We start from the raw sequence: 22,116 nt of genomic DNA on the forward strand, positions 1-22,116 counted from the left end.
AATCAAAGAATTGTATTTATTTTTTAATTAGAAATTGAAAATAAATATTTTCATTAATTGACTTTAATTATGATTTTTTTTTATACACATATATATTTATATAAATATGTGAAAAACTTTTGAATACATATTTGTTATTGGAATAAAAAAAAATTGAGTAAATATGAAGTGAATAGAAATTAACTTTTTGGGAAAAAAATAAAAATTCTGGGACTTTAAAAACATAATTATGTATAAAAAAAAATAATTTCCATTATGGATATTGGCATAATATATTTATGAATGTAATTTGTTTTATGGAAAAAGTTTAATGAATGAATAAATAAATAAAGTAAAGAGAATATACGCATTTATATATTGCACGAAGTATTCTAAGGGCGTATACCTGTCGCATATGCATTTATAATTTTAGTCACGCGATTTATATTCAATGATTTAAGTAATTAACTATTCTATTGCATACTTTAACCAAGGTTGAAATAACAATATACTTATAAATATATATTGATGAAATTTATATACAACGAAACAATTATTTTAATTTATTTTAGAATACACGCGACTATTCACATCAATCACATCGATTGTCGAATAAAGAAAAAATTTTTTATTTTTTTTTTATATTCAAGGAAATTTAAAAAAAGTATTTATTTTAAAAATCAAAAGAAAAATAATTTGATAATTTTTTAAGATAATATGGACATTATTAAGAAAGTGTTTATTGCCGCTAAAATTTATCTGGAGTTAAATAATTTATTAAATATAATAATTTTAGTCATATTTTAATTATTAAATTTTTGGTTTTTATTTAAATTAAATTCAATGTTGACTACAAAGAAGGATATTTATATCTTTAACTAATTTCAAAATATTCATTAAAAAACCACTCTCATTTACCTAATGAAATTATTTTGTAGTTTCTCTTATTTTTAGACATGTAATTTTTAATTTTGGTTATTATTTTTTAAAACTATTTATACCTGCAGTTGGATCATAAAAAAGTTTATAATAAAATAATTTTTCCATTGTTCGGCGTATGAGTAATTATCAAACAGAAAAAACTTTTTCTCTAATGATTAAAATGCGTAAAATTTGTATTATAAACAAAAATGTTGGAAAATTCAAAAGTGCATACCTCCATCGCTTATTTTATTTTCAATTTTAATTTTTTTTTATATTATTAAATTATTTCTTTGTTATTATGAATTTTTATTCATTTTTTAAATTATTAATTTGATTTTTTTATTTCTTCAATTAAATTGAAATGAAGAAAAAAAAAGGAAATAAAATAATAACAGTAAAAAATAAAAATGACAGCTAAACTTTCCGTGAATAATCAGTTTTACGTCTTTAATTAATTACAATTAAGCTAAAATGATTTAGAGGGATTTTCTTAGGGTTCTTGTGATAAAAAATACAAAGATAAAAAAAAAAAAATGCCGATTAATTGTGTCTATCGGGAGTTATCGTGTTTACGAAGTTTCATATACGCCAATTGACTCGTGTCTCTGGGATTTAAATAATTCGTATTTAATTAATGGAATAATCAATCGGCTTAATATTGGGTTGAAATTATTCTTTAATAAATTGTCTTTGCATTAATATATCATTTAACCCATTTTTGTCTAATCCAAAGAGTGTAGAGATGTGTAATATGACTGAATGAGTCGAAAATAATAGCGCTTTCATGCTTGAGGTGTGGAAAATAAAATAATTATATGATATATAATACTTACACTAACACCAGTTACAAGAATATCATTACGGCAGTTAGCGGCAGTGTCATGTGTACATCTGTGACCATCAACACACCAATCACAGGGAAAACTTGAGGAAACGCACTCCGTACAGGATGCATAAGTATTACAATCAAAAAATGTGAAATCAGTCGTTACAAGATCCGGTCCATTGGTCATTCTGACCGACAACTTGGCCGTGAAATGATGATGTCCAATGGGTATCGAGGGCAATAAATCTGTTCTAGGTGTTGTACAGTTAACACCAAATTGTTTTCTCGTAGCATTAGTAATAAGAGTTTTATCAAGGACTGAAAATGCGCATAAAAATTCACCACTGAGCGTTGGTAAGTTATCAATACTCAGCTCAAGAGTTCTCGCAGTTGTTTTTTGTAATAATTCTGGTGTAACAGATGTTATTGTCGTGCATTTGCCACTTTTGTACGAAATCCAGTAAAGCGGATCTTTGGCAGCATCCTGACAGTCACTTCGTAAATTACATTTGTTCTCCAATGAACACCATCCGCAATACGGATCCTTTGCGCCCAAACAGTCCCAACATGTTTTATAAACCGAACACTCTTGTACTTTGACTTTAGATATTTTCTTTTCGGTCAGTACATAGAGATGCATCGGAGGTTGTTGAGAATCAAACAGCAGGTCAGCATTTACCGTTGAATTTGTATCGATCTCCAAATCTCCATATTCTTGCGCAACCAATGCACTCTCTACTACAACCTGCAAACAAAATAAATAAAACAGTTTATTTCAATTTTATAATTACATATATTTTTGTACTTAATCATTATTATTGTTAGTAAACTTTTATGCTATTCTTATACTAACAAATATAATTCCTTTCGCTTTATAAATAATACTAAGTCATTACTGTTATTATTATGTCTATTGCAGTAACAACAGTAAAACTTTATACATTATAAAGTTATCTATAGCAGTTCAATATTTGTATCATGTATATATATATACATGTAAAATAACAATGCAACAGGTTTTAAAGAAGGACTATCGACCCAGCCATACACTAAGCAATAATAAATAATAAAAAAAGAATGATAAAAAAAAATATTGTTTGAATTTTATCCATTTACAATCAGTGATTTGTTAAAATTTAACTGAGCCGCAGGACTTATGGGCAACAGTTCAACGGCATTTACTAGACGCATTTGTTTGATAGTCGTTTTAAAAAAAATGTTAAAAAATCTTTATAGATACATTTATATACATATATATAAATGTAGTTGCTCAATCATAACGGTATTTATTGACTCGATGAAACAAAGACTCCAGTATTTCGTAACCCTATTTCAGCACAAGCAATATGCTATAGATATTTATATATATATATATATATATATATATATATATATTTATGGATATTTAAAGAATTGCTTTCGCGCTGAGGAAACAAAACGCCCCGGGAAAAAAAGTAAATCGATTCGGCTGATTGGTAGATTTGTTGTTTCTCTCTGTTGTACCTCAGAGAGTGAAGAATTACAGGGTGAGTTGACAGTAAGAGAACTCATGAGTGAGAAAGCAAATGTGAGTTTTACGTGTTGAGTGTAATAACAACAGGAGCAGTACAGTTGCACAAGTCCAAAGGGACTAACGACGGGGACGACGGCATTGCGATGGTGGTGTCGTGTTGTCTGTGACCGCATTCACGCACCCCTGGGTTCTAGCATTTTTCTTCTTTCACTCCTTAAGGACTAAACTACGTATAGTTGTACTACTGAATACCCATCTATCTTCAATTCCACACCCTGTATGTTACATCACTTGGTATAGAAGGTGGAAGTAGAAAATTCCAAAGTTTCTGTGAAGCCAACTAGAGGGTGGAGAGACACACCAGCCATTAGTGGAGACGAATGTTTCATCTTCAAAGTCTGTGTGTACATGTAATGTGTGTGTATTATATATATGTATTATGGTCTATATACCCCTCTAATTCCCCTGAATTTGAACAATAGAAACTGCGAACGTAGAATTCTATCGTCGATGTAATTCCTAGGGGCGCAGAGATAAAGAGAGCGATAGGAAGATAGAGGGAAAGAGAAAGAGAGAAAGAGAGCAGACAGTAAATCGATTTGCAATAATTTGCCCGGACGAGAATACACCAACTAAAAGTTGTAGGGATGTGTGTATGTATTTGTATGGATATGGATTCATATAACCTGAATATCTAGTATATTTTATATAGATAATAATATACACATATTGAATTTATATGCATACGTAGAAATATTCATCCACATATAAATACATAAATATATAAATGTATGTGTATATATGGATGTATTGAGCAGCGAACACGATATTTTGTGGCCTATCCAACTGTAGTGACTCATCCAGGAAATGAGATAATAATATAATGAGTTGTAGAATATATAAATCCGTTGTGGTGGTAATTGTCATTTATCGTAATAAAAATTTTTTTCTCATTTTAAAATGTCTGGCATTCTATATATATATATATATCTACTTAACACTGCCATTTGGTATTTAGTATATATATTGTGGAGAGATTGATATAAAAATATTATTTAATTAATGGACGACGAATTGAATCAACCACGCGGGTGGGATTAAGACTAATCTATATAACTGTATATTTATTACTAATATTTATATGTATGCATGTGTGAATATATATAATATATATGAATGATAAAAAGAGTGGTAATAAAAAATGTAGACAATGACAATAATAATAATAATAATTGAATATCGCGTGAGGAGAGGTCATAATAACTGGCGGCCTCACGTCAAGATCAAAGTTCTTTTATTATTTGAACTATACTATATGTATTCTTTATGTTACTTGTAATAAAAATAATAATAATGTATAAATCTGTGCATGATTATATTTGTTGTGAATTTTAAATGCTGACGTGACTGTTAGAAAAGATTGAATTTGCGGTTTTAGGGTAGCTGATGATGGTGATGAGGAAATATCAAATAAGTGGAGATGTGGGTCGCCGGGGTGTGCTACGGAATGTGATGTAGTTTGTGGTATGTGGTGTGTTCTCATACATGCATGATTGTTGGTAAAGTACGGTAAGAGAGTTGAGATAAGAGGAATAAGAGGAATAAGAGAAAAGAGAAGAAAAATAAATAGTGGTATAAGAGGTCTCCTATGGTCTTACTATCCAAGCAAATCTCAACCGATGATCGAACTCTGGAAAAGGTCAAGATCGAGAACAAAGGGGATCATAAGCTCGGTTATACTCGGTGATTTCTCCGGATCTTGTATAAATATATCCATGAAATGGTGCATGAATATAATATAAATAAGGAGACAAGGCAAGTCAGGAATGCAGACGAGAATTGAAATGTTAACTGATCAAGATTCCGCACCGGGTTATTTAATTAAAGTGGAATATAATTTTAAGTATTAATTTTATTAACTTTACAAGTTGGTTTACTATTATATTTATACCATATTATATTAATAATAAAATTCAATGAGTACATTATCTGGGGTTTGCGCCGTTAAACCCACTGTGATTTATCTCAGTACCTTACTTAGTAGTTATTTAAAAGTTGGTTGGTTAGATGGTATATATCAAAGTGCATAGTAATAAATAAAATCGGAAAAAAGCTTTGAGTTTACAAGTACAGTATATATATATTTATATAAATAAATAAATAAATAAATGTTTGTATCTATAGTACGGCGATTCCACGGCAATTTCATCGGGAGTCTTGGACGATTAATAATGAAACGCCACTTGCAACGGAAGGCGCAGCGGGACGTCTTAATTATCAGGATGGTTGGTACACGCGGTGAACGATTGACGGGTAAAAGATGTTGTTTGTGGTGGATGATGATGATGAGAAAGAAATCGTCAAGATTCCCGCGTCGACTACCGAGGACACGCCGCTGTAGTACAAGTACGTTACAGTAAACCCAAGCTTTTATATTTATATTTATATACATATATATATATATACATATATATATATATATATATATATATATATATATATATGTGCGTTCGTACTATTTATATCTTTTGTTTGGTTTATTTAAAATCTGTCAACGGACATTGCTACTTGCAACCGGAAGTTACAAGAGATTCTTGGATCTTGTTAATCACTGGGATGAGATTAAATTATATTTTAAAATAAAAGTTTATTGATTTTTATCAACGGTTAACTCTTATAAGGTCTGAGTGTTTTAAAAATAATTGCATGAGTGTAAAGATGAATTATAAAGTTATCAGCGTGCAAATGTAAGAGGATAAGGATGAATAAAATGATAAAGAAATAAAAAAAGAGGGAAGGTAAAAACTAGATGTTTGCTTCGAGATTCATTTAACTGATCGGATAGACGGGTAGAAACGGGAGGTTAAAATTCTCTTGACGTCTTAATTAAGGTCGAGCGGAGTGTCTCGACCAAGCACTCGAGATGAGTTTGTCAATGAAAGGAAAAATGAAGACTAAATCCTAGGCTATCTTCTTTACTTCCTCTCCTCCAGCATCAGCTCAAACTCCGGCTCCTCGACCTCTTACTCTTTTTTCTTCACCATCTACTGCTTTTACTGCGCCTTTTCCACTATAACCCTGTCCTCCCCTGCTATGCTTGGGGATGAACGCCAACTACTTATAGCTCTTTCTCATCTGCAATTTTCTCGTAGGCCAATTAATTTCCCCTCAGGCAACGCCGGTTCGAGTCAATCTTTTTATTCACTTTTGCGGACCTCTTTTACTCTCTAACACTATCACTGTTTACTTGTTTATGAATAATGAATAGAAATAAAAAAAAAATTAAGTAAGAGAAGGATAAAAAAAAAAAAATAAAAACTGTCAAGTGAAATAAAAATAGCAAGTTGCCACTATTCAAATTTTAAACGTCTAATCTACTTAACTCAGTGTACTCTAATGAGCTTATGTTTATTTTTTAAATTTATTCTTCATTAATATACACTACATAAACATAAATTCATGAATATTAAGATTATCTTTTTTAGCGTTTATAGCCAAGTAATTAAATAATTTTAATCTTGCTAAAATAAATAATTATTTAAGAAAGAATGCAACAAAAAATTTATCTCATCAGAAAAATATATTTTTTATTTCAATCTTGATAAATTAATCACGGATTTAACGATTCAATCATTTAATAATCATTAACGATCGTTCATAAAAAAAAAAAAACAAATAAAATATAAGAAATAATGTAACCGTGTGTAACTAAAACGATAAGCGCTGAGAAATAGCAACGAATTTTCTCCCAGTCATCAATCATCCGGTAAAAAAAAAAATTGATAACAAAAAAAATATAAGTGATGAGAAATAAAGATAGGAGTCGCCGATAAAAATATATATGTATAGTAAAAGGATGTAACTTGGAGAGAAAAGCGGCGCGTGACGTCAAAACATAATACCAGCAATTACGGTCGTCGGCAATCGCTAATGGCATAACCTTATTTATATGCCGGATTTCCAATAATGCAATTCATTAGTCCCGATACTGGCGGGTGACCCGCAGAAAACAATAGCTTATTCTCAACTACTCTCCGCGCCTATTTTACCTTCTACAGTATTCGCTTTTATCCTCTTCATTTACTACCATACATCCTATCATCCCTATAACCCTTTTACTTTGCTGGTGTATCGGCCCACAAAACACCAAATTACCTTTACATGGCTTTAAAACAGCCTTTATCCTTTATCTTTTACATTTAACTTGTTATCTTTATAACTGATTATCTTTTAACGCATTTGGTGGTACTAACAAAATATATATATATATATATGCAGTTGTATTTATAGGTAGTTAAACTAATGTAAAAGTAAGAGTTGTTCGGAGAACAGAGAAAACGAGTCAGGAAGCTTCGAGGACTTTAAGTTTAAAAGCAACGCTTCCGGTGGATTGTAGACGAGTGTTGTGCTCACGGCAAGTTGTTGTACTTGTTTTACTGAGTAAGACTACTGCAGGGTGCAAGAAAGTTACTGAAGGAAAATGCAATAACTAAATAAAATAAAATAATAAAAGTAATGCACATGCTTTTATGTTTATTGATTTTCACCTAAAAGATTTACGATTAACCACTTTCTGTTACGTGCTACTGGTCTTATATGCATTACTTATAAATTTATCTACAAATATGTATATAAATATATATGTATATTCATTTCGTGCATACGCTTTACCCTCGGGAAATTGACATCGAGAATGAGAGACGGGAGAATATAAAGTCCGGCACACTTTTCATCTACGCGATCTACGTGTCATTCTAACGATCCCAGTGGGAAATGACTCTAAACTACACGATGAAAATAATTTTACCTGAGACAAGAAATAAATAATAAATATAAATATTAACAAAAAAAAAAAAAAAAAAAAATAATAACGTTTCGTTTAAATAAATTTTTTTTTCGTCTAAAGTATTTTATTATAAATAAGCACAAGTCTGCTCGTGTGTACGCAAACACGATTTAATCCGAAATTCAAAATTAATTAGTTCAATTTTTTTTGTACTAACTTCAATACGTTAGATTAATTTATAAAATTGCTAAGTTTAAACATGTTAGTGCGTATTATAAAAGATTAGGTTGGTTAAAGTTAAAAACGAGATTTTTTGTTGCTTGCCCTGAGTCAAAAAATAAATTTGGATTTAAGTCTCAAATTTCTCAATGAGGTTTGTGAGGATAAATTTAGAATTTTCAGATCGACAAAATTATAGAAAGTCATCCTAGTTAAGTCCTCAAAGTAGTCGTTACGAAAAATTTTACCACTTTGAGGACTAAACTAGAATAACATAATCTGGATTAGAGCCTCAAAATACTCAAAACATATAGGAATAATTTTATCCACATTTGAACCTCAAAAGTCTTATTTGACGTATTCTCTTCCCTCCCTTTTTCCATATGAAATTTTTAAAAGTTCGAACTATAACTTTTCATTCGTTGAGGATTTCGCGGTCTTAGTTATAATTTAAAATCGATAAATTATTCGCATTTAGACCTCATAGTTCTCATTGAAGATTTTGAGTACTAAAGTAGAGTTACTTTCTGGACGGCAAATAAAACATCAAAGGAATTAAGGCTTTTGAAGACTAAACTAGAATTTGTTTTTTGACTTGGGTATGCCTATTTTACAAAGAAATACATTTAAACCTTAATTGACTATTTTAGATCAAAATTAGTTTCTGTCTGTTTTGTGATGCAGGGGAGATATTAGGCAAGATTACTTAGGAATACCAAAATGTAGATCAACAATATATGAAAACTCATTTTCAATTCATGGTATGCATGTATGGAATTCTTTACCGCCAAAACTATCGACAATACAAACTTTTATAGAATTTAAGATTGCTTGTTTTGATCATTTTTTGAATGTTAATAAATAATTAATTACTCTATTTGTTAAAACTGTAAAACATACACATGTCTATATTTTGTAAGTTTCATATTTCTTGATAGTCTTCAGGGAGCTGCGGTTCTAGGATCAAATAAATATATCAATCTATCTACATTCTGAAATATGAGCCTATAAAAAATTATTTCAATTTCTATCATTTAATTATAGTTTACAAATTTATGAACAGTTTAGTAGTATGATTATTTGGTACCTTTGTCTTTTATATTACTTGTCAAGTGCAAGCCGCGTCATTCAAAATAATTAAAAGTGCTGTTCGTGTGAAAATTTGCTGTCGATAAGGTAGAAATTGTATAAATTCATTGACAAAATAATTAATTAAGCAGGGTCGATAGTTATTTTTGTTGGATCTTTTCTCTCAACCGGAAATTGTAAGCGTAAAATTACAAATGAGGCTCGATGCATTACTCTACAATCTAGCAATCTACGTTTTCATTTTGATAAAATGTTGATAAGAGAAAAACGTCAACAAAGCTTTCACTTACTGCGCAAGCGCAAGAGGGATAGTACCATTCGTATACTTGGATGTTAGAGAAAATAGAGCGGACCCTTGGTAATATTTTTCTTACAAGAGTTCGATGCCTGGACTTGAAATTTTCTCAAAGTACTTTGTGATATTTTTGTGAAGAATTTTTATATATAAAAAGATGTTTCATGATGGATTTTTTCTTGTATCAATTGAGATGTACAAAGGAATATTTACCAGAGATAGTTTGTTTGAATGTTAAATATTGACGATAAACGAGAAAGAAATCATGGAAATGCCGGATATATTTATATTTTATAATTCAACCGAAATGCATATGATATACTTGGATATTAAAGACATATAAATGAGGACAGTGATATCGTTGTCATATATCCTTTGAGGTAACTTTCAAAGTCATGTCTCTTACCATACATTTATCTCTTGGATAAACGACAAAGAAAAGGTAAATGTAAAAAAATAGTGAAATAAAAATGAATAATCAAAGAGATGGATAAAAAATACTACCGACGTTACTCTGATATTTTTTATTTCGTTTCCATAGAAACATTTTATCTTTTTGATGAAAAGCATTGATAGTTATCGAAATATCATATTAACTTTCAATCTAGTTACGTTCTGTTTTAAATCAACTTGAAAACTAAAAAAAAAAAAAAAACTACGTAAATTCAATTCAATCTATCCGGCCGCTATAATCTAACTTCCGGTTTCATATACCAGCCGGAAAGAAAAATAAAGTGCAGTATTTTTTTTTTTTTAAATACCTATTAGCCTTAATAGTCTAGTTACTAAATTTAATAAAATGAGAATATAGTTTTCTTTAAATTTATTATAAAAAATTGATAAATGAATTTTATGAGTAAGACAATTTTAATGTCAATTAAAAAAGCCATAAAAAATTTACATTCGAATACAGTATTTAAGATAGTTTTTAATTAATTTATACTCATTAAATTAAAAGTTTTTTTTTAGACGTTAATAATTTAAGAACTACGGAACTTTTGTCGCGAGACTTTCACCATTCAATGCAGTAATGTTCAAAAAAGATTTTAGGCTATTTACTATTTAATTCATACATGTTTAATTTTTTTATTAAATTTGCTTCTATATATTTATTTCGCTTGAATAAAAATAAAAAATACCATTTGTGTTATTTTTGTTCTTAATTTTTAAGAAAAGAAATCGTATATAATTTATCTGTTTATTTTTAATAAACCGAAATATTTAATGAACTAAATGTCACTACGAAATAAATTTAAAAAATAAAACGTAGATCTTCGTAAAATATATTAACTAAGAACATAAATTTAAGGATGAGAATAACGTATGTGCTAAGAATTTTAAATTAGCCAAGTCAAATTGCAAATCAAATTACTGGCGAATGGGTTTTCAATAAATCTTTAAAGTAATGGATCTACAGGAGTTATTATTATTTTAAATTTAATTATCAGATGATCTACATCTGTTGAATCGCAATAATAGACGGAAGATCAAATTTAAAAATTTAATACTCTAACACCGATCTCCAATCAGAAGAACAAGCATTTAAAGATCTATTAAGAATAAATTACAATTATTCCTATGAAAAGTCTTTATTGGAATGTTAATTGGTCTCCATTTCACAGCAGTCCGCGACATCTGCACTCAATACTAATAAATCAAAGGAAGTTTTTTTCATCTTATTAATCGCAGAAACTGCTGAATATTTCTACATAAGACCGATACCACAAGATTAAAAGATCAGTAGTTCCATCCAAAAATGAATAGTTCATTCAAGCTGTTTTTTTCAATAATTTTTAAATATGAATTAGAAATTTTGCCTAAAGATATCATTATTCTGAACGATATTAAATTGACGCTCAGCGAAGCGAGCGAGAGTATTGCTATTAATTTATAAATTTAATTAATTCATCACCTATAATTAAGGTCTTTTTGTATTATTACTATTGTATTTCTATCGATAAACGAATTTACTTTCTTTCCTATCCAAACCCCTTTTCTCATTTCTGCCTGAGAAAATTTCAGCATTTTCTTCATGAATAAGAAGATCGCATTTTACCGAGTAAATAGCCATTATATTGTCAACCATCCAACCGTAAAAAATCTATACTAAGGTAGTCTTTTTAGACGAATTTTACAAAAGATATACAATTTTAGCTTCATATTGTTCCCACCGTAATTAATTAAAACTACCAATGCCTAACAAAAAAAGTATGTACATATATACATAGACTTTAAATTGTATTAAATTAATTAAGTCTAAGTGCAGTGGGTACAAAAGAAACGTTTATGTATTAATTAACAAAGTGGTCTTTTGACAGTTGTCGAAAATCTTGGCGAACTATGTACAAAGCATTTAACGACAATTATTGGAGAAACCATCGTCATAAGATGTCTATGTCTATATATACATATATATACATATATATATGCATTTACGTATAGAGTATCTGTAGGTGATGAATTTCACACACAAAGTAAATCTTAGAGTTGGTAAAGTAAGATGACGAAGAGTTATGTCGTGTCTGAATCTTCGTCGCAGTTAGAGACATCACACAAAGGAGCCCTTTATTCGTAGACGCGAATTGACTTGCTCGTTAGCAAAGTTCAACTCACCTATCTTCGAGATTTGCTCACTAACTCAACGGCTTACAGTCACTAAATTGTGTTAACGAGCCACCGTAGTAATTTTTATCACATACACACAAATATATACTTTTATTATATGACACGCTGAGAGAATTTAATACTAATGGTTGTCGTCATGAACATTTAATGGTTACTATTCAGTACAGTGGTTTTTAAATTATTCAACACGGTGCTATTGACAATAATCGTTGATGATGACTATTATTATCACCGCTGAATAACAATTGCTGTTATCAATTAAAATAATCACTTACATAATTTATGGAAATATTTATAACGTTAGCTGACAGTATTTATTATATTGAGATAATAAAATTGATATCGTGTATTTGAAAATGATCTGAAGTAGTGATGATTCAAATCCAAATGAAAATCTTGTTATTTTAATAAATATTAAAATTTATTTATTACTGGAAAATTTTTAAATTTAGAGTTAATTATTTTTATGTTATATTTTAGATCGTACACAGAAAATAAAGGATTTTTTGACGCAAAATATTTTTACTCGCCTCAAGAATTTTTTTGAATAATAAATTGAAAAAAAAAATGTTTTCTTAGGGTGACAAAAAATTTATTGCGCCAAGAAACCTTTTTTTTTGTACGGAAAAAAGAGTAGTTGAAAAATTACAGTTTCTACAAGCCTTTGGGGCAAAAATCTTTAAACATTAAAGCTTAAACTGTAATTGTAGAAATTTTTTATAGTAATAAAATTAATACAATTTTAAGCAGGCAATTTTACAGTTTAAAATGTAATTTTAGTTGAATAGATCTTTAAAGCTTTATTTACTTTTTATTTTGAATTCTTGCTTTATTTAAAAATTAATAAGTGATAGGTGAAACTGTAAAAATTAAGATTTATTGGTTATGTATTTTTTGCTTTCTGAAATAATACCTCTTATTTATTGATAACATAAAAATTACACTGTGAGTTATCAATTGTCGAGAATGATGAATTATCTGAGAAAAATCACAGCTCACACTGTAATTTTTAAATTCTATACCTTAAGATGAACACTACTATACAGAATAACAATATCAACGATCGAAAATGTAATTTTAACTAATTTTAGAATAAAATTTAAAATTATAAAATCTGTTTACTATAGAGAGCTGGACAATATCGAGTTTGAAACTGTAATATTTGTTATGCCTGGATAAAAATGTAATTTTTACAGTTTCAGAGTCGCAGCGCTTTACTACTATATGAAACTGTAATAAATACAGATATGAATTCAATTTTTCAACTGCTCTTTTTTTCGTGTACTATTTATTTAAACTTCTCGGAGTGAATGCAGATTGAAATAAAATCCAGATCACTCCAAAATCACCCCATCCATAAAAAAATTCGTATTTACCCCGCATCCAGAGTATTTTTTTATAAACTCCATAACTCCGAGTGACGGAGTGAATTCGAATTAAAATAAAATCCTTAATCACTCTCGATTTTTTACAGTATTATAGGGGAGCCTGGGGCACGAAGGCCCCCCTGGGGCATAAAGGCCCTCTTCAAAAATTAGGTAAAATTTTTTTTTTTTATTTTCCGTCAAAGTATGACCTTCATAATGTTTTTAGTATATTTTAAGTCAATACGTGATATGAGGGGCAAAACGGACAACTCGAAAAAAAAATTATAAAGAAAAAATTATTTTTTTTTTATTTTCCGTCAAGTTAATTTTTTTGTGACAATTTTTTTTTTTTAATGGTCCATTTTACCTCATACATCACATACTGGCCTAAAACGTCATAAAAACATTATAAAGGTCATAACTTAACGGGAAATAAAAAAAAAATTTTTGTTGATAATTTTTTGGAGAGGAGGCCTTCGTGCCCCAGAAAAAAAACAAATTTTTTTTTCGATTTTTTGCAAAATTTCTACTTATTCTTTCGATATCGACGGAAAATAAATGAATTTTATGGTTAAAAGCCACAAAAAGAAAAAACCGGCTTAAGGGGGCCTTCGTGCCCCAGGCTCCCCTAACTTGAATATTTAAAAAATCAATAGAGAGCTATAAATATTTGTGGCGGTTTATTGAATGGCTTAATGTATTTATTGGTCTGAATGGCATCAGTCAGAGATGACAAACTTGACGATATAAAGTTAGTGAAAATGGTTGTTCCGCGTGAATCAAATTGAGGGACTCGTGAAATTACACTTTAGATGTTAGTACGATGACATGGGACACAAGTGAATACGACAAGAGGTGTATAAAGCAAGAGAGTGAGTTAAAGTTTGTAAAAGAGTGAGTGAGTGAACGAGTGAGTGAACAGGACGGTTGGAAATTTCTAAACTAATTTCTGTCGAGCTCAGCGCTCGTCAATAAACCCTTACACGAGAAATTCCGAATCGAGTCACACCCAAAGGGGAGAGAAGAGCGAACAAGAAGAACCAACGATAAAAGAGAGAGAGTGAAATGATAAAGAATCCCGGGCGTTGCCTCGCGACAACTCTCTCTCAACTTGTATACATATATATATATATATATATATATATATATTTTTAGTTGTGCGTATTCAATATATACGTAGTAGTAAAAGGGATAGAGAAAGATATAAGTTATATAGTAAAAGGATCTCGAGTTCTCACAACGTCGCGTAAGTTTCCAATGATGAAGAAATGAAATTCGCGACGTCTCGGTCTCTTCCAACGATTCCACTTAAATCTTCACAAACTTCTTCGCTCTTGTAGTATACGACATTTCTCTTGAAGAAATTCGTTTAACGAAAAACCTATGTTACTGAAAGTGAGTATAGATAAATCGATATAGATAGGTGGCTATACCCTTCCTCCATTTTTTTCACCCTCTATCCATAGATAGATAGTTAGATAGATAGATAGATAGTTAGATAAAAAGAATGAAAGATAAAGAGACGTAAGAGAAGACTAAGTAAATAAACTTTGTCGAAAAGAATTTATTTGTTTTCTCTTTGTTTTATCAATTTAATTTTTATACTGCATTATTTTTTTATCCTTTTCTTCTTTGGATTTTATTTAATATATATTTTACTTTTTAGTTTTAGTCTTTGTCTTTCTCATCTTAGGAACGGCCTGGAAAACGATATAACTTTTATCAGATCCATTTTTTACTACTTTCGTCTCTCTAACTCAACAACTTCCACTTGCACACTACTTCTTCTTATAGTATTTCTATTTCTCTTGCTCATCGGCGTTCTCACCTTCTCTTCTCTTTCTTCTCATATATTTTGCATAGCCACTTCGTGACCCGAGTTAAGATCGATGGGTAGACGCGAACGACATCGTGCGAACGACTTTCCAACGAGAAGAAATTCCACGACCAATTTGTCGTGCCATACCATTCTCCACCTCATTCCTTCTCCTTTTCATCCTCCTCTTCATCCACATTTACGGCTCCTCGTACTCGCGTGGTAAAATTCACGTGAAAATTTTCTCATGAGACATTCAACCTCACCCTCGCAATGTCCATCAATCTGAATCATATTTAATGCATCTTTAAAGGTTAAAAATATAAAAAAAAAAAATAAATTACATTTTACTGTTACTCTTTATCCTCATTTTCACCAATAAATCTACACTAATAAATCACCTCTTTATTAACCCTTTATCTTTACTATTTATCTTACTTTATTTGTCACTAAAAAAGACTTTAAAAAATAAAAAAGGATAACAAAATAAATAAAATACACCGTTACATTATTTGTCGACTGAGAAAATAATACAACAGTGACATATCTTAGCAGACCCTCTTTTTTTCCCTAGACTCAACACTCTTTTATACATTGTAAATAGTATATACATCTATATATACATACATATATAGTAAATATACTCTGTACTCTATATATAAGCCCCGAGGAATAAAGTCAATGAGACTTTTGTCCCTTAATTTCGTCCAGTGCCCGGCAAACGAAATTGTCGATTACTTTTTATATGCCCAACGAATGCTTTGTCCGAGTTATATTCTACTCTTTTCATTTTCATTTTATTATTATCTTTTTTATTATTTTTTTTTTTAAACTCTTTTTATCAACTACTCTGTTGCTGTTCTCAATGAGTTTTGACAGGAAATGCCTCGCCCCTTCCAAAGAGCCGAGGCCTGAAAGAATGAACGTAAAAAAAATATTAAAATAAAAAGGTAAAAATGTACTTGTGCTTGCTCTCTTTAATTATCAACTCGTATCCCGTGGAGTTAAAGTTGGTGTTGCCATTCGTTAGTACAACGAATTTATTTAGTTAAACTTGTTGGTTTTATTTCTTTGGTAATTTTAGTTTTTGACAGGACTTTTGTGAGTAAAATAATTATAAAATAGGATTCAAAATAGATTAATGGTATTTAGGAGCTAGAGGAAGTAAATCTGACTGGATAGAATTGGTGATGTTGATGAGTGACATGAGAGAAATCTGGTGCTTGTAGACCCGGTTGTTGTCGGTGGGTAACTCAAAGAGAGAGAGAGGGAAAGAGAGAGATTTTGTAGGTTGTGAGGGAGGAGAAGTAGGAGGATTGTTAAAATTGCGTTTCAACGTTTGCCCACTGGCGATGCGTGAAAATTCAACGAGAATCACTCGCTCACTGATGCGTGTACACCATCAGGGCAATGTAGATTGATCCGTTCAAACTATTGATTTGTTCGAAAGGGTGAGATTATTTCAGCACGATAGAGTGAATATGTGTGATCTGCGGCTTTAAATACTATGTATTATCACTCCATTTTATTTAATAAGTCACTTTATAATTAGTTCATTAATTAGTTATTCAAAATACTTAATAGATTAAGTTATAATAGTTTTTAAATTATAAAATCAATTAGAAATTTAATTTAAAATAATTACGCTGTTCAAAATCAAGAGTGAATGCGGACTAGTGGTCGTTAAAAATTAAATTTTTTTAGGCGCCACATAAAAAGCTTCTTTTTAGAGAAAAAATACGCGGGAAATTTTGTTTTTTATTTTTACGTAAAAAAAAAACACGTGCTACAGGACGATCGATGTTCATTTTTCGATACAATCGCGGTTATTTTTGAATATCTCATGGTCATGAAGTATGCAGATTGAAGAAAAAAATGACAGGAACAATTTTGTAGGAAATTAAATTCTTGACAAAAAGGTTTCATTCATTTTTTTTATAAAATGTGTATTTATGAAGACATTAAAAAAAAAACTTTTTTTTAGATCTTATCCCGATTCAAAACACGAATTCTATTTTATTCTTCAAAAGCCTCAATTCCTTTGATGTTTTATTTGCCGTCCAGAAAGTAACTCTACTTTAGTACTCAAAATCTTCAATGAGAAATATGAGGTCTAAATGCGAATAATTTATCGATTTTAAATTATAACTAAGACCGCGAAATCCTCAACGAATGAAAAGTTATAGTTCGAACTTTTAAAAATTTTATATGGAAAAAGGGAGGGATGAGAATACGTCGAATAAGACTTTTGAGGTTCAAATGTGGATAAAATTATTCCTATATGTTTTGAGTATTTTGAGGCTCTAATCCAGATTATGTTAATCCAGTTTAGCCCTCGAAGTGGTAAAATAGGTCGTAATGACTACTTTGAGGACTAAACTAGGATAACTTTCTATAATTTTGTCGATCTTAAAATTCTAAATTGATCCTCAAAAATCCCATTGAGAACTTTGAGACTTAAATCTGAATTTGTTTTTTGACTCAGGATGAATTGAGCGTTTTAAGGATTACAAATGTTGAAAATAACATTTTTCTAAGTAAGTATGAACTATAACAAGCATTAATGATTGATATGTAACGAGTTACGTTGTACGTTTAAGAAAAAACGTTATTTTTCATTTTCGTAATCCTTAAAATACTCAATTGATAAAATCTAAACAAGTTTTTTTAAAATATCTTCATAAATACACATTCTATAAAAAAAATGAATATACCCTTTTTTGTCAGGAATTTAATTTTCTACAAAATTGTTTCTATTATTTTTTCCTTTAATCTGCATATTTCATGAGATATTTAAAAAAAACCGCGGTTGTATCGAAAAATGAACTTTGATCTTTTTGAGGCACGTGTTCTTTTTACTTAAACCGAAAAAATAAAATTCCTTACATATTTTTTCACTAAAAAGAAGTTTTTTTGCGGCGTCTGAGAAAATTTAATTTTTAACGACCACCCTAATACGAAGTGATCATGGATTTTATTTAAATCCGCATTTACAATTCGGAGTTTTAATATTAAAATAAACTCCCCTTCGGAGTGAATTATACTCCGATCTGCATTTATTGCAGATTTAATCAGCGTCTACTCCGCAAATTTTTAATTACTCATTTAAAAGATTTAACATTACATAAAAATTGAATGACAAAATCAATGCAAGACGACATCATCTGAATAAATTATAGTAAATCAATTAAATAATCAAATTAATAATATAAGGTCGTCTTCTGTTATTGAAATTTAAATATTTAATAAAAATAATATTAGACTGGATGACAGGAGAAAAATAAATTTAATAATAAATTATTTGTCATGTTAAAAATTTTAAGAATACGTCGTAAAGAAAGATAGAAAAATGGTTGACAAACCTAAAACCACTTATTTTATATATCCCCAAGCTTCTCAACGTCACTACACGCGGTAAAAAATTATAAATTTATTCAAGACATCGGAAAATATCTTGGTCGTAAACACTTAAGTACTTTCCCAAGACACATTTTGTACAAGAGAACAAAACATTAGCATTACTTTATATTATTGTACAAATATAAATTATTTAAAAACGTAAATCCTTAAAAAATGACCTACTTAAACAGTGGAGGAATATCAGTATTAAAATTACAATTATCCAGACACGACAAAGCCGAGTTGGTACTCAGCAGAACGTCGGAATTAAATCACCAGGGCGATTTGTACAGGAAACGATATCCGGCGTCTGCAGTAGGTGGTTAAAATTCAACACGAAGCTGAAGACATTGACCGACCGAGTAATACAAGGCTGGGTATGGAGGATAACTGCATGCACTAGGTAGTAGTTGGTAGTTGAAGAGTCTTGGATATAGTATGGAGCTCGTACGTTATGCCTTTCGTGCCATTTGCCCTGTAATATATTAACCAACCTGGCCCACCTCGCACTCGACTTACTACTCTCTACACTACTTTCTCTATTCTACTCTACGCTACTCTCTTTCAGTCCGTCTGTATGTCTCTACTGTTTCAGTACATTCCCTTGAGTAGACCTCACAGTAGTACTGCTGTATGTACTATATGCAACTTGCTAACGTCGACGAGTCACTCTTTCATCTACACTAACATACATATATATGTATATGGCACACATATAATATTGTAGCAAGACAAGAACTAAGCAAGACCACCCTTCACCACCCACTACACCAAACCGACTCGAAACCCTTTGTCGCCGCGGTCTGAAATATGTTGAAACGCTTGGGAGTAGTCTTTCTCGTTCTTGCTTTCACGTGCTTTATAACTATTTCTCCATCTCTATCACCATCACCACCTCAATCTCTCTAGTTTTACCTCTACCTCTTTTACCTCCTCACGTATGTACTTGTATGCCAGTGTATACCTGCTACGAAATCCCTGGGCTTCCGTTTTAATATACCATGGCTCAGACTTGTGCTGCTAAAGGTACGAGAGCAGAAAAGAATATAAAAAAAAATAAACCTTGCTACGTTAAAATTTTCCATGTGTTTTTCAGTATATACTGTGTTTTTTTTTCCTTATTATTATTATTATTATTTTTTTTTTTTAAACATGTTTGGGGTGGTTATACGCGGATTGCCGATATGTGCGGTGTTACGTAATCCACTGGTCGTTAATAAATTTTTATACTGTCATAGGTGTTCCGATAAATTTTTTTTTTTTAATAATAGCAAAATAAAAAAAATTTTAATATAGAGTGGAGTAAAAAAAGGAATAAGGGAAATAAATAAATGGAAAAGGTTTGAAATAAAAATATGTAATTTTATATAGATAGGGAGAGATGGAAGAAACAAAATGAAATTAGTAGACCATGATAAAAAAAAAAGTAAATTTGATTGATGTGAAAAATAATAATAATAAAGTAAAGCTAATTAAAATGTTCTCTTGCCGGAGGATATTTAAGTGTAAAAATAATTATTAAATGTGTGTGGGTAGTGGGTTGGAGGAGAAATGTTGGGATGTAAAAAATATATTGGAAAGAGGACAGAAAATAAAATGAAATAAGATAAAGGTAAAAAAAAAAAAAATATATATATATATATAAAATGAAATGAGTCTAAATGAAATGAACGCTTTTCAGATTGGCTATTTTTCGCTTATATGAGACCAGTACTATGGCAGGCGGCGCTCTGTAGCAGCTGAGGATATAGGAAAAGACTTTTAGGTTCAACGAATCGAATGACATTTTCGAGAGACGGTCTCACTGAACATGAGATGAAAGACTCTGTGGGAAATAGACGTTAGACCACTTTGCCACCTCATCCCTTCTTTTATCATCCCTACTCAGACGCGGCGGAGTCGTTGTACGATTTCATTCGTGAAATCTCTTCGATTCGTTTGAGGATTTTCATCTAGTTATAGTAATAGTGCAGTACTTCTGACAGTTTCTTATATATATACTTTATATAATGCTAAAAGAGATTACCACTCATTCGCTTTAAATCAGCCTACTTCATTTGCATTATCTCGTACATTCAATTTTATTAAAAAATACGATTCATTTTAACGTTTTATCACGGAAAAAAATGATGCTCAAAATTTTAATAGTTTGTAGTTTATTGTCGACTTGAAATTGGTATATTCGATACTAATATCAAACCAGGATCACTATATATATTACAAAATGGCTATTATTTATACGAAAATTTGATACACATAGAAGAGCAAAATTTGTAATTTCGTATATTAGAATTAATATGAAAAAGAATCGATAAATTGGTATCTACAGTTATTACTATTCAAATAAACATACAAAAATTTTAAAAATGAGGAACCGAAAAATTAGTAAACGTACATATTAATATATAAAGATCTAGTATACGAATTTTTCATTTTATTATTTACCACTTATTCGACATATGTATATAATAAATTAGTTTATAATAACGAACCAATAACATTTTATATTAATTATTGGTCAATGGAATAGAATTTATAAAATAACAGTTAAAAATTTTCGGTGTTTTTATGAGCAAAAAATCAGTATCTAGTATACTAATTTTTCATGTTATTATTTACCACTTATTCGATTTATGTATATTGTAAATCAATTTATAATGATGAATAAATGATATTTTAAGTTAATGATTGATCAGTGATATCGAATTTATAAAATAAAAGTTTATAACTTTTGCAATTTTCGGCTGGAAAACTCAGTATCTAAGATACCAATTCTTAATTTTACCAATCATTACTTTTTAATAGATTATGCCATAAATTAATTAACTTTCACTTATAAGTCACGTATTATACCTAAAAGTAATAATATTTAGTTACTTTTTGAAATAATTGATAGCAGTTTTTAGGAATCTACAAAAATTAGTAAACTACTTTGCATTAAGTACATAATAGTACTAATTATTAATAACAGATTCCACTTTTTACATTGATTTATTAATTTTCAATATTCTGTTTTTTCCGTGTACCTTTTTGTATAAAAAAAATTTTTTACTATTATCATTACACACCATTATATTAAATGATTTACCATCCCACAACCATTTTATTTAATCACTTTTTTAAAGAGGTAATTAAGAGATTATTTTTTTTCCTGTCACAATTAGATGATTAACAAATAAAAAAAACATTTCATTGTCTTTATAAATAAAAATTATTATTTTATTTTTCGATTTTGAAGATTAACAAATTACGTTCAAACAGAACGCAAATAAATATCA

General features: G+C 29.7%; 1 protein-coding gene across 3 annotated transcripts in view; it reads right to left on the reverse strand.

The window, feature by feature from the left end:
• The window catches only part of LOC103568572 (plexin-A4), a 179,065-nt gene that overhangs the window by 12,322 nt on the left and 144,627 nt on the right, over positions 1–22,116 (reverse strand). For all 3 annotated transcript variants that reach the window (XM_053737446.1, XM_053737445.1, XM_053737447.1), the window contains one exon: positions 1,737–2,474. In XM_053737446.1, the coding sequence (XP_053593421.1) occupies positions 1,737–2,474 (738 nt within the window). The remainder of the gene's footprint in view (positions 1–1,736; positions 2,475–22,116) is intronic.

This window comes from Microplitis demolitor, chromosome 3 (assembly GCF_026212275.2).
Source record: "Microplitis demolitor isolate Queensland-Clemson2020A chromosome 3, iyMicDemo2.1a, whole genome shotgun sequence".
NCBI classification, from domain to species: domain Eukaryota; kingdom Metazoa; phylum Arthropoda; class Insecta; order Hymenoptera; family Braconidae; genus Microplitis; species Microplitis demolitor.